The sequence below is a fragment of the Opisthocomus hoazin genome, chromosome 21, assembly GCF_030867145.1.
Source record: "Opisthocomus hoazin isolate bOpiHoa1 chromosome 21, bOpiHoa1.hap1, whole genome shotgun sequence".
NCBI classification, from domain to species: Eukaryota; Metazoa; Chordata; class Aves; order Opisthocomiformes; family Opisthocomidae; genus Opisthocomus; species Opisthocomus hoazin.
In genome coordinates, this window is record NC_134434.1 from 2,506,672 (window position 1) to 2,519,912 (window position 13,241).

The 13,241-nt window shown below is 51.8% G+C and overlaps 1 protein-coding gene across 1 annotated transcript; it reads left to right on the top strand.

The window, feature by feature from the left end:
• Positions 1-87: 87 nt before the first annotated feature.
• Positions 88-10,578, top strand: KCTD2 (potassium channel tetramerization domain containing 2). The gene is made up of 6 exons (XM_075440610.1): positions 88-399; positions 1,591-1,699; positions 2,411-2,502; positions 3,213-3,308; positions 6,393-6,518; positions 7,120-10,578. Exons 1-6 carry the CDS (start codon positions 103-105, stop codon positions 7,147-7,149), a joined length of 750 nt encoding a protein of 249 aa, XP_075296725.1. The 5' UTR covers positions 88-102; the 3' UTR covers positions 7,150-10,578.
• The last annotated feature ends 2,663 nt before the right edge of the window (positions 10,579-13,241 follow it).

Genomic DNA, 13,241 nt, shown 5'->3' on the forward strand with positions numbered 1-13,241 from the left:
CGGTGACCGGCCGCTGCTGCCCCGGAAGCGCTTTGCGTGCCGGAAGCGGCGGCGGAGGAGCGGGGCGGTGATGGCGGCGCGGGGGCGCTGAGCGGCACCGCCATGGCCGAGCTGGCGGCGGCGGGGGCGGAGGGGCCGCCGCGAGGCCGCACCCCCAGCCCGGGCCCCGGGGGAGCGCCGGGGCCGCCCAGCCCCCGGGCGGCCGGAGCGGCGGCGGGGGGCTCCGGTGGGCCGCTGTCCCCGCCCGGCGCGGCCCGGCCGCCCGCCGCCTCCAAGTGGGTGAGGCTGAACGTGGGCGGCACGTACTTCGTGAGCACCCGGCAGACGCTGTGCCGGGAGCCCAAGTCCTTCCTCTGCCGCCTCTGCTGCCAGGACGGGCCCGAGCTCGGCTCCGACAAGGTGAGGCCGCGGCGGGGGCCGCTCCCCGCCCGCCCCGGGCCGCCTCCGCCCCCGCTGCGCGGTCACGCGTGGCTCTGAGGCGCGGCCTCGTGTCCCGGGAGCCGGGCCCACGTCCCTGCGATGCCCCGGTGCTGCAGGCACCGACGGGACACCCCCCCCACCCCCCGCAAACCGGCACCTTCCCGGGCGGCTGCCCACGGCAGAGGGGGAGCGAGAGGGGAAACTCCCTGGAAACGGGAGCGTTACTCATTTCTCCCCCCGAGCACGCATTTGTTTTCCGTTAAATTTATTTCACCTTGCTCTGGCAAAGGGTGGCGGCACGGGCCGAGCGCTCGGGCGTCGCAGCGGTTCATCGGGGGGGGGTTGCCAGACAGTTGTTCCTGCAGCGACCGCTTTCCCGGGGGTCCGCTGCGCGCTGTGTGGGTGCCTCAGGCTGGGGGTCTGTTGGGTCTCCGTGCAGAGTTTAACCGAAAGCTGAACCCTGGCTGTGATTGCAACAGCAGTCGCCAGCGCGTAGAGGAGGTGGCATTTTGGGCTGCTTTTTCCACAGTTTTTTGTGGCTTTAGAGCAGCTTGATTGGCAGGAGAGACATTGCTTAAAAGCGATCTAAGGGAGGGATGCAAAAGGGTTCGGCACAGGTTTCGTCCGTGCTTCAGAGCTGGCTCAGGAGGTGCTTTTGGTCGTGAAGGTGTTGGGTGTTTGATGACAGAGTTATTGCATTGCTGGAGACGCAGCTGGTGCATCGCAGTGTGCGTTTTCAGCAGCAGAAAGGAGAAAAAAAAGAGCTGCTTCAACCATCGCAAGCTGTTAGAGCTGGAGATGCAGCATTCCTCCAGAGTCGCCTGGTTAGAATAGTCTGGAAAGCAAATTTAGACAGGGCACAACTGCCAGCTTTTGGCTCTTATTGCAGTGAAGAAAAACTGCTAAGCCCTGCTTTTCTCTTGGGGTGTGTAAACTCTGTGGAAGTGCTTAATGTGAAGCGTCGGCTGGCATCACTGCGCTGCAACGTTGGGAGCTGAGTTCAGCTACTGAAAAAAAAATAGTTGGTTTAAACGTGGAGTCATTAGCATGCCTTCCACAGGCAAATGAGTCCAGGTTCTCAAAGAGGAACTGTTCAATTTATTGTTTTCAACTCAAATTCTCTTTTTTCCTCGTACCACTGAACCATCCCTGCTTCATTCCTGTACCCAGGATGAGACGGGGGCGTATCTCATCGATAGAGACCCCACCTATTTTGGTCCAATACTGAACTACCTCCGACACGGGAAGCTCATCATAAACAAGGAGCTTGCAGAAGAAGGTAAGAGAAAGATACAGGGTGAGAACTGGAAACGTTGTTTGACAGCAGCGTCCGGGAGCCGTCAGTGGAACCTTGCCGGAGTGCACAGGGTTCCTGACATGGTGGGGTGCAAGAAGCCACGCTTCCCAGTAGTGCCGTTAATCAGTACTGTGTGTTTCGCAGAGATGCCCGTTAACGTGGATTAAACCATTATAAACCATTAGATTCTGTATCTTCCTGAAGGCAGAGGCCTGTGACTTGTAACACAACCTGTCATGGTTCTGCTCAGCTCACAGGCTTCTGTTAGCAGAGCAGATCTCTAGAGCAGCTCCTCTCCCACCACAGACAGCAGTTCCCTACAAGCAGGCAGCTTTGGTGACTTTCCCCGAATGGGGCTGCGCAGAGGAAACGGAGGTTGTACCACGAGGTTTCTGACTGTCCCAGGGAAAGGGAAATAACCCTTCTTAAAGATCCTCTGAGGCACAAATGGAGGTGACAGCTACTTGGTCACTTTCTTCCAGCCTGGGAGCGTGAGGTCGGTGGCACAGTCTGTTCAGCATTCGAGGATTTTCATAGAATCATTTAGGTTGGAAGAGCCCTTTAAGATCATCTAGTCCCGCACCTGGGCTAGATTTGGGGTCAGGAGCAGGTGTTGCATCCTCATAGCAGAATCACCTTCATTCCACCCTGTGCCAAGTGACAGACTTTCTCTCATTTTGGTTCCTTTCCTAGGGGTACTGGAAGAAGCCGAGTTTTACAATATTGCATCTCTTGTGCGGCTGGTGAAGGAGCGGATACGGGATAACGAGAACAGAACCTCTCAAGTAATGCCCAGCAGCATTTGCGTGATGAAGTCTGCCATTTTCTGTAGCGTGGCAGAAGGACAAGCGTGGCTGCAGACACTCCTAGTAGCAGTTCTTTGGTTCAGGAGTCATCTTTAACAGGGGGAATAAGTGCTGTTGGGTAGATCCAGGGCAGGAAAGAGCATCCATTGTGGTTTTACAACCACAGAGCACCGAGTCATCTTGTTAACGTTGTAGGGAAGGGCAATGAGCAGTTAAACAAGAGGGACCAGGAGCAAAAATGGGTAGTTATACAGCAAAACCTACTGCTTTGGTAGGTATAGTTTAAACTCTTCCTTCTCTGAAGCATTTTCTTCCCTTTATATCTGTCTGTCTCTGACAATTTTTCCCGTTGCTGCTCAGCTGATATTAACACACCCAGTGGATTCCATTTCAGAAGGGATATGTTTTCAAAAACCAGTAAATAGCTTTGAAAGCCAGAGCAGTTTTGCTTTCACTGGCCCTTTGGGGACTAGAGGGCTTTTAAGAGAAGTGTGCCAACCGTGTGTACCCATTTTAGAATCGGTTGGATGGTTACAAGGATAAAACCTCAGAAAGCCTGTGGGCCTCAGACTTCCTCAGATAACAAGATGACAGAGCAGGAGACCCTATGAGAGGCTAATTCATTTCCTAGCTTGATACCAGTACAGTAGCTACTAAACTCACCCTTGTTTTTATTCTCCGTGCTTTAGGGACCTGTGAAGCACGTGTACAGAGTCCTGCAGTGCCAAGAGGAAGAGCTCACTCAGATGGTGTCCACCATGTCCGACGGGTGGAAATTTGAACAGGTACCATTACCAAAGAACAGCAGAATCCCTTTGAAAGCTGTATATGGAATAAGTAGAGTTTGCTATTGAATTGCACTTCTCTTTGCTGCTGAATAAGCAGTCCGAACGGAGCAGCAGTCTGCTTGTGTAGAATAACTGACAGGGAAAACTGCCAAGAGAGATTTCATTTTCTCTCAGGAATTCTTGTGTTCTTGTCAAATCCCAGAGCAGTTCTTCCCTTCTCCTGCCTTTCATCACATATACCAGACCCCAGCACAACAGTTTTATCCAGGAAAATTAATAGAGCCCTGAAAAAACACAGCACGACTTTTCTGGAAGCTCAAAGCCACGACGTCTGTGTTTGCTAAAGAGGCGCTGAGTGACATGAGAAATACACTTCCTGCAGATGCCTTTGTAACGCAGCCAGTTTCAGGGCTAGGTGTCACTGGAGTTGCCTATGCCATGAGTTCCAAATTTGGTTTCTGGCATCGGATACCATCCTCTTATTTAGGAGGATGGAGAGCTGGAAACCAGCTGGGCTGCATGTTGATGCTGTATTAAGAAACACCAGAATAGGCTCTGTGGATTACAGCTCTGCTGTCTTCCCAGTTAGTCCACCTTCAGTACAAGTGGATGTTGTGGGAAACGTGCTGACATGAAGTGAGGTGTAGGATTAGCAACAGCGCTTTGCATCGCTTGTTCGTATGTGTCTGTTCTGTAATGCCCGAAAACTCCTACTGCGTGGTGGGGAGGCAGCCAAACCCTCTTGCCCTCGTGAGCTGGTGGTGAAATCTTGGGACCGAGAGCCAGTAGCTGCTTTATGGAAATGCAGTTCTCCCAATGCCCGGATTTTGCTGTCCAAAAATTTACTTAACAGCTGTTGCTTTCACATATACACATACTCATCCCCCAAACCAAAAGGCTGTAGGCAGTGCCCTGCTCAGGAATCTGCACGCTTACGGCTTTCCTAGTCCTGCTTTTCAAATCTGTAATGATAGGGTCAGCGTACTGGTTACAGCAAATGCTTCCTCTTCCCTCCATCTGCCATCCACAACCCTGCACGAGCCACGAGATCCCTGCCAGCCTCCTTATTCCTGTACACTACAAGCACCAGGAATATTTCCAGCACATCCCACTCCAGCACACTCCCACCATCAGGGGCTGTCTTTGCCATCCCTGGGACTTGCATTCAGCTCAAACACCCCCACGGGCAGCAAGCCTAAACAGGACAGACGGATACAACGCTTCGGTGAGGGCTAGAGCCCGTGTCACACAGCAGTGCAGCCTCTCCCCAGCTGTGGGACGGTCCAGGCTGGGTCCCAGAGCAGGAGCCCGGCAGTGGTGCAGCACGGGCTGTGTCCCATGCTGAAATGGGCCCTGCTGGGAGGCACGCTGTACCTGTGCCTTACTGCCGAGGTCTTTCCCAGCGTGGCTTCTGCCCTCCCCCAGATCTCACCACTTGGCGTGCTGAGACACCTTAGGAAAGAGCAACAGCTCTGCGTACTGGGGACAAAGAGAGCCCGTTGCCGAGTCTTACCCTGGGTGCCAGTGGCTGAACAGAGCGGGCATTCCCTTTGCGGGCTCTTTGGAACTGGGCACTTCACAACATCAAAAAGACCGGTTCAGAAACTTGCAGGAAAGCCAGAAGTGGTAAAAGCTGTTGCAGTCTTCTCGTCTGTCAGGCTTGGGTTCTCAGAGGAGCATGTGGCCTTTCAGGTTCTCTGCCTTGTACCATGCGGTCCTGCTTAAGCTAAGGACGGAATAGAAGTTTGCTATTTTAAACAGAAATGCATTCTCCGGTCCACCTACAGTTCAGTAGTCTGGAAAATTGCTATCTTTATCAAAGATACTTTGTTGAGTAAATGGTGGTGTGTGGTACTGAAATATCCAAGAGCTTAAAGAGTCAAGACAGGGAGCAGGGAAGCAAAAGAAAAAATACTTTTTTTTTATCCTGCGTTTATCTTTTGCCCTCAGCACAGACATCAAACCCTATTTAAAACAGTACTGGAGGTCAGTCAGTGCGACAGCCCCCCATGTCTTCCTGCAGCTGTAACCATGTAGATAGTCATCTGCCTTGGAAGGCTGTGGCTGCATCTGTCTCATCTATAAATACAGAGCGCTCTCTTCTAAAATCCATTAGGACGTGGGAGTGAGGGTGCATGCTGCCTGTTAAAGTTTCCTAGATGTACACAGTTGTTAGATTCACATTGCTTTCTTCAGGTTACTGCGATGTAGTATCTGGAAAGCAGAACAGAGTTGTAAATGACAAATTAGCTCTGCACTCCAGGATGTCCTTTTAATGGAATAATGATAAATGAGACAGATGGGATTTCTTGGATTGGGTCCAGACCCCACATCACAACAGTAGTAGAATATAATCCCATTTATACAGATATCAAACTCCATCTTGACAGCATCTATGTAAAGAATGGTGCCAGTTTGCCACAAGTCCCCTAGTGAATCCAACATCTGTCTGTGGTAAAGGATTGCCTTTCCAGTTTTCACACATCAAAGTCAAAAGGCAAGTTGAGAGCGGAGTTCAACATAGTCTGCACCAGGAAGTCTGCATCGCCAGCCCCGTATCTGAATTAGCTGGACATTATATATTGCAAAATCTGACCTGGTTTTCCTTTTTCTGCCCTCAGTAATTGGGAAGTGTTCTGTTTTTTTTGGCATTCCAGTTTCAGGCTGGAATTCTTTCCCAGGGCTCCAGGTGCCACCAGAGGGCTGTGGAGCAGCCATGTCCCTGCCTTACGCACCCAGAAATGACTTGAGGGTGACAGAGCCCTGGCACAGGCTGCCCAGAGAGATTGTGGAGTCTCCTTCTCTGGAGATATTCAAGACCCACCTGGACAAGGTCCTGTGCAGCCTGCTGTAGGTGACCCTGCTTTGGCAGGAGGGTTGGATTAGATGATCCACAGAGGTCCCTGCCAACCCCTAGCAGTCTGTGATTCAGAACTGAGCTGGTGACTGGGAAGCTGCAGGGAGACCCCTCAGGTCCAGAACAGGTCTCACTGGACAGTTGTACCTCACAAAGCAACCATAGGAATAAAGCAAAAGTCAAAGCTTATTGGTAGTTACCCTTGGCTGTCTCCTGTTCCACAGCTGATCAGCATTGGATCTTCCTATAACTACGGAAACGAAGACCAGGCAGAATTCCTCTGCGTTGTGTCCAGGGAGCTCAATAATTCTACCAATGGCATTGTCAAGGAGCCCAGCGAGAAGGCAAAGGTAAGGCATCTGCTCCAATGTATTGACTTAAATTCCCCTCTGCAGAGAAAAAGCCCTTCTTACGCTAGCGGATCCATAATTTGCAGTAGCAGTTCCATGTACCAGCTTTTCTATTTCCTCCTGTATGCGCGGTCTTCCTCTCTTGCAAGATGTCATGTTTTACTGTAGGACAAGAGGTAAGGCTCTTTGCACATTGCAAATTAAGACAAAACAAATGGAGGAAGGAGATAGGCTTGAAATTTGAGAACAGCATAGCAAGGACCTTTGAGATTGGTCACGTGTGGTTTGAAAGATGTTGCGGGGAGAGACAAGGGGTTTTTTTCCCCCCTCTTTCAATCCAGTTGGTGTTTTTTTTCTCCCCAGGATAGCAACAAAAGGCAACATTCTTAACTCCTGGCAGGCAGCTAAGCAGAGTTTCTAGAGAAGAGGCTCAGTCAGCATTAACCAGCCTGTCCTTTGTTACGGCAGCGTAAAAGCCAGCAAGCTACTCTCACTTTAGTCCATCTTTCCTTTCTTTGCAAAAAAAAAACTAGGACTCTGAACACGAGCTTTTGCATCTAAACTTGTCCAAGGCGTTTACAGAAGCTCTCTTCTCTTTCAGATTCTTCAAGAGCGAGGATCCCGGATGTAATTCAAGTATCCCCTCTGTTAAAACTCCCAGATGTCAAAGGGGCAGTCTAGCTGGGCAGAGCATCTCTCCGCGGCACAGCCTTGCCCTTGTACAGTAACCAAGCTAATGCAAAGCAAAGCTGAGCCTGTCCTGCCAACGGCGAATAGTTCTGGTCATAACCAAAGGCTTCTCTCTTACCCTGGAAACCAAGGAAGGAGAAGACTCTTCCAGCTGGAGAGTCCTTTCCACAAGTGTTTGTTTTATTTTCTTGGCCAGCGCTGTGTTGAATTTTTCCAATGATGGCTGGGCCGGATTCCCAGTCGGAGCCTTTGCGAAGGTTGCTCAGGTCCACAGGCCCCTGCAGTCGGTCCCACCTTCCGCAGGCTGGCGTAGGTGGGAGGAGCTGAATTGGAGCTCAGCCATTTCTTGCACCCAGGTCTGCCACCAGAACAGTGCAGGGACCTTGCAGTGCTCCCCCTCCAGATCAGCCAGCCCCTCCCCCAAATCAGAAGAACAGGGCTTTAAAAGGAGGAACAAAACCACCCCTCGTAAAGAACCCACACAAACTTTTTCCATTCTTGCTTTGTATTTGTTCCTTGTCCAATTCTTAAGAGCTGAGTTTAGCTGCTAAGGGGAGTGGAGCTGTGTGTGCATCCGACACGGGGCTCGCTGTTAACACTATTGTGTATGGGCTCCTGGTGTTTCCCAAAGCCCGTTACTGCGCATGCATACACAGAGTGACCTGTGTTCACCCAGAACAGCGATATAGAGTGATAGTTCTGTCCTTCACGCTTCCCTGCTGAAGAAAAGTGGCGACATCTTCCCCTCCAATGCCCTGCCACGGCCATATCTTAGCCTGGTGCAAAGTCACAAGGTTAGGGACTTGTTGCTGCCAAGTTCAGCTTTGCCTTGTTTGTCTCCAGCAGCGTGGGCTCCCTGTCTCCTTCCTCCTCACCAAGGGAGGACTTCAGGCAGGATTCTTTTTTACTGTAGCAAGCAGGTGGGTTTGGTTTAACCCATGAGATCCCCGATTTACACGCAGTGATTTACCTGCGGCCCCCTCACGTCTCCACCTTCAAGAGATCACCTCAAATTACAGGGGGGCATCACAGAGTTGGGGTGGGAGGGTTTGGTGAAGAGTTGCCAAACTGTTGTAATGTTTCTTGTCCAAAGTGGTGTGTTGACTTCTGTGATTTTTCTTTCTTTTTTTTTTTTTTGGAATGCCTTGGATGGATGTGCAAAATGTTCATTTGTGCCTCTCGAATTCTGATCTTAGCCAAACTGCACTCCCTGGTTCCCCTCTGTTAATCTGTGCCATCCCTAACCAAGGGCATGTCCCTCCGAGCCTGGTAAATGGAATTTCCTAGGAATTTGCTGCATGTTTTCCCCTTTCATCCTGGCTTTTTTCTTTGTAGCCCAAGTGTCCAGGCATTTGGGTCTTTTAAGTCAAAGTCCCAAACTGACATTAAGTGCAGAGCTTCAGAGATGCTGGAATTCACAGGCGTTGATGAGCTCAGAGCAGATGTTTCTCAATAAAGTATCAGAAAATTCCTCACCTGGACCAAGGAGTCAGGCTCCTTTCTGGAGGACTTCAGCTACCTGTGGTGGTCTTAAAGTTTTGAGCTAGAATTAGGCAGATTTCATGTCTCATCACTTATTGCTGACAGGGCCTTGCGGTAGCAGAACATCACCAACAGTCCAACAACCAGTTCAGCAAACCAGTTCAGACACGCAGCAAAGACACCGAGTGACACCGCTGCGCGCTCTGCCTCTGTTCAGTCCTTCTGTACGTACTCCTGCCTGCCCAGTCCCATCCTGCTTTGCCAACGTACCTCCTCCGGTGGAGCCTTTGCCTCATTCTCAAGAAGGACTGGTTAATTATCTGTGCTAGTTTAATCCTGGTGACAACAGACTGTGCCAAATGTCTTTGAATTCACATTGTGTCAGTTCCAGGCTGTTGAAATGCAGCTGGCTTGCCATCACGCTGAAGAACCCAGCGCTTCTTCCCTCCATCTTCCCTGTGCATCACGTGGTGAGATGGTACTGGTGTGATTAGACCGTACGCCTTGGCTGGGCCTGAATAACACTGTGATGTGTATAGATCTCCTCCGTCGGCGTCTTGTCGCCTCGGTTGCTGTCTGTCTGTGCTCATGGCTAAGGAATCAAGAAGCACACATATGCAAGTCAGCAGCCAAAAAGCCCATTAACATGCGTGTCTGTCATCTTTCCCTTCCTCAGAGGAGGGACTTTCTGGGAACTGGTCAAGAATTATCCAACTAAAGGCAACAGGAACTGGCCAAGCTGCTCTTGTCACACTGATGCCAGCTGAGCACCTTGCTGTTCAAACCACCGAGCGCACAGCAGCACGAGGTGCAGAGGGAAATGTGTCCAGTACAGCTAAAGCAGATAAAAACAATACCTCGCTGCTTTTCTGTATCGCCAGAAATGCCACGTGTGGTGAAGCCCATCGGAGGATTGCCTGATGCAAGAGTGATGCCATCGCTCTCCCCTCTGAGCCACGGAGAGACTAAAAATGACCCTCACCAGCTGAGTGGAACAGCTACATAACTGACACGCACGAGAAAGACTATCAAGTTGCATCTTGGTTTTCCCTTCTGCACTGCTCTCTGCAGCGAGGACGTGCCGGGGGTTGAAGGCTGTTTGGGTTCAGTTGCAGGATCTTTAAGTTCAACAGAACAAGTTCGTGGTAGAAAATCAGTTGTTGGTACTGGACGCTTGAGTTCTTGGGTGATATTTAACCAGGCATGCAGTCCATCCAGAGCAAGAACATTGCCAGTGGAGGTTTTCTCCTTTCCCAACTGTGCTAGGTCACCTTAACCCCGAGACCAAGGCTGGTCTCAGCGTTGTGCACCAGTTGCATCCCTTCTGTGCTCGACAGGGCGTTTCCTTCCATTGCCTTTCAGTCACAACCATACCAAAACCAGTGCTGAATTAGGATGACATTTGTCCCTTTCGCTCTAAAAAAGGTAGCATGTTGTGGTGAGTAGGGTAGGTGAGCAGGGGTAGATCTACTGGAGATCCAGGGGTGCTCGTGCCTCCGGGGAAGGGTCGCTTTAAGGCATTAGTCCTGGGAATGGAGACTATGACACACGTTTTAGCTTCCCCAGTGGCTGAAATTGTTCCATTATGGCAAGACTGGAAATAACCTCTTAAAGTGTCTTTGTTTCTGCACATTTTTAAAAATCGATTTTTCTCAGGGGTGACTGAGTGGGCTGAGGCGGAGGGGCCATGGTTCACTGCGGGGCGCCGGGGGGGAGCTGCTCCCCGCCTCGGGTTTGCCTGCAGACCCGGAGGTTTTGTACAGTCTGTCATGTGTCAGTGCCCTTTGCTACTGTTTCTCTTTGTTTATTAAATGTGTTTGAATAACAGGTGAGATGCTGTGATTAATTTTTTTTTTCAATAAAGATTCTGAAATGGGTTTGAAAAGTTTGAACAGTCTGCAGCCTGCTGCTTTCTCTGCCTCCATTTGCCGCCTCGCCACACAAATACTGCATTTATAGGGAAAGAAGTGTGAAGACTGGTACCTGCCTCTGGCTCTGTTTATAACTCTGATTTGCCAAGAGGAGAATATAATTAGATTTTTGAGTCCTCCTTGGTTACTTTTGGAGAAAAAGGCAAACTGAAGCATGTTTCTGATTTTCTGTTACACAAAAGAATCGAAACTTCTACATGTCTCTCTGCCATTTCCACTGACACCCAGAAGCAAGCAGAACATTAGCACAAGCATTAAACATGAGTGGCTAAGAAAGGAAGAGCATTTTTGTCACTTCTCATTTGCTAGCCCCCCACCCCACTCTGGACCAGCACACACGGCAGGGAGGTCTGACCGTTTCAGACAGCTTTGCCCCTTCCTCCCTCAGGAGAGGCCCAAACCCCTGCAACCCCCTCCCCGCTTCCCACACAAGACCAGAGACACGAGGTCCTTGCCATCGCCGAGATAAAACCAGAATGAACACGAGGAAAGGAACTGCAGTGTCTCCAAGCCACCTTCCCCTCGCGTCGCGAGCCTGCAGCTGGCTGCTGGGCGAGAGGCTGCCCTGGGCCTGCGGCGTTAGCCCAGAAACCTGCAGGCGTTTTAGATCAGCTGAGACTGAGTTTCTTCCCCGTTCGCAGAGCATCGCACCTCAGAAAAGCCAGAAGCACGGAGGTGCCGGCAGATGGACGAGCAGCGGGGGTACAAAGAGACAAACCCGATCCTCAAGCTTTGGGGAGGCTGCACGTTGGATAACATGGACAATTTGGGCCCAACACAGGGACGCAAGGAGGAGGAGCAAAGACAGAAGTGAAAAAGGGGGAAATTTGGATTAATTCAGTCTTACTTCTGACTACACGTGGCTGCTGACCGCTGTAGCTGCTCTGAAGGCTGCCCACCGGCACGCTGCCTGGCTCCACATCATCCCCACCGCGCCAGGAGCCTGAAGCAACGGGCAGGGAGGGGCTGGCACATCCCCAAACCAGGGTTTAACACCAGCGCGGCAGAAGACAACGAGACTCTCCCCATGGGGCTACACAGGGGGCCTCATGGGCGGGGGGGGTCAGAAACCACAGCTGAGCCAAGCCACCACAGCGCGTGGGTAGATGGAAGACGGTGCTTTCCAAACCACCTTGACCCATCCCAGCATTTCCATGCCAGACCTGACTGCAGGTCTGGACTGCCAGTGAACTTGCCCAAAGCAAAGCCGCGCTCAAGTCCCAGCAGCATCGTGGGCAGAGGCAGAAACTGCAGGGCTGGCACTGCTGACTCCACGTGCATACTCGATCACGTTCACAAGGTAGGACTTGCCAGCAGAAATTCAAATTACAGCTGACATTTCAGGCCTGCAGCGATAATCTCTCTGCTTTCCCACTTGAGGGCTGTCCTGTGAGGCCACGTAGGCTGGCAACGCCTGTGTGCAGGACCTTTCACCAGCTCCAGGTCTGCCAGGCGGGCGGTGCCTCTAACACAACGCTGCATCACCCTGCAGAAGGCACCAATGTCACCTCACGGCTTCTCCAGACACCGCAGGCTGGAGCAGCCAGGCCCTTGTACCATCCCTTGCTTCCCCATCCAGGGCTGTGCAAGCTGCTTAACTCCTTTGAAAAATCAGTTCTCTAATTCTTGCTGCAGAAGAAACAGGCGACGTCCCAGCATTAACAAGCAGCGAGAGGCTGCGCTGGATTAGGCAGCAGCGCTGCCTGTGTCACCTTACCTGGAGTAAAAACGAACCCTGGGCACCATCTCTTAATAAGAAGGTTCTGCTGTTGGCAGGGGCCAGCCCAAAGCTCGCCTCTCCCTGCTGCCAAGACCCAGGCTGCTCTAGATCCGTTCCAGCAGCAGGAAAAGGGGAAAGAGGGGACCAGTTTACAGCAGAGCTGGCCTCAGCAGAGGATGAAGGCTGGGTTTGTCAGAGCACCCCAGGCTGCCTCTGAACCCTGCTGCCTGGGAAGACGTGGGATGCCCGGTGGGGACCCCTCCCCAGGGACAAGCAGCTCCCTCGAGCGAGGGGTCCGTCCCTGGGGCTGTGCCACTGCCAAAGCAGGAGGTGAACGGCAGCACAGAAACATGCAAGGAATTTAGCACCTGCCCATGCCCTCCAACTCCCCAAGGGCAATGAGGGGAAATAAATTCCCCAGGTGGCTTTGCCAGGTGCTTGGGAGGGAGAGGAGTAACAAAACGCCACTGAGGTTTTCCAATAGCCACAAAGTCAGTAGCACATCCATCCGAGCTGCACCAGAGCGACTTTAAAACTCCTTTATTGGCCTTTTCTGCCTTGGAAAAGGCATCAAAGGGATGGTCAGTCCCGCACCCCTCCTCTGGAAGGAAAGGTTCAGGCTCCTGCCAGGGCTGAGCCCACCCTGGCCACCGTGCCGTGTCCGGGAGCCCACCGGCTCCCCAGGGCTGGGGCTCACCTCGTCATCGCAACACCACAAAACTCCTGTTAGTCATCCCAGCTGGCAGCTCCACTTGCCTGGAGCACAATTCATTTGTTTTTCTGGCCTGCCTGCTCATGTCTGTGGACAAAGAGGAAACCCAAACTGACATCTAAGATAGCAGAGGGGTTTAGCAGTGTCGAGGCACCTCTCAGCACCCAACTGCTCGGCCTGGGGCTCCA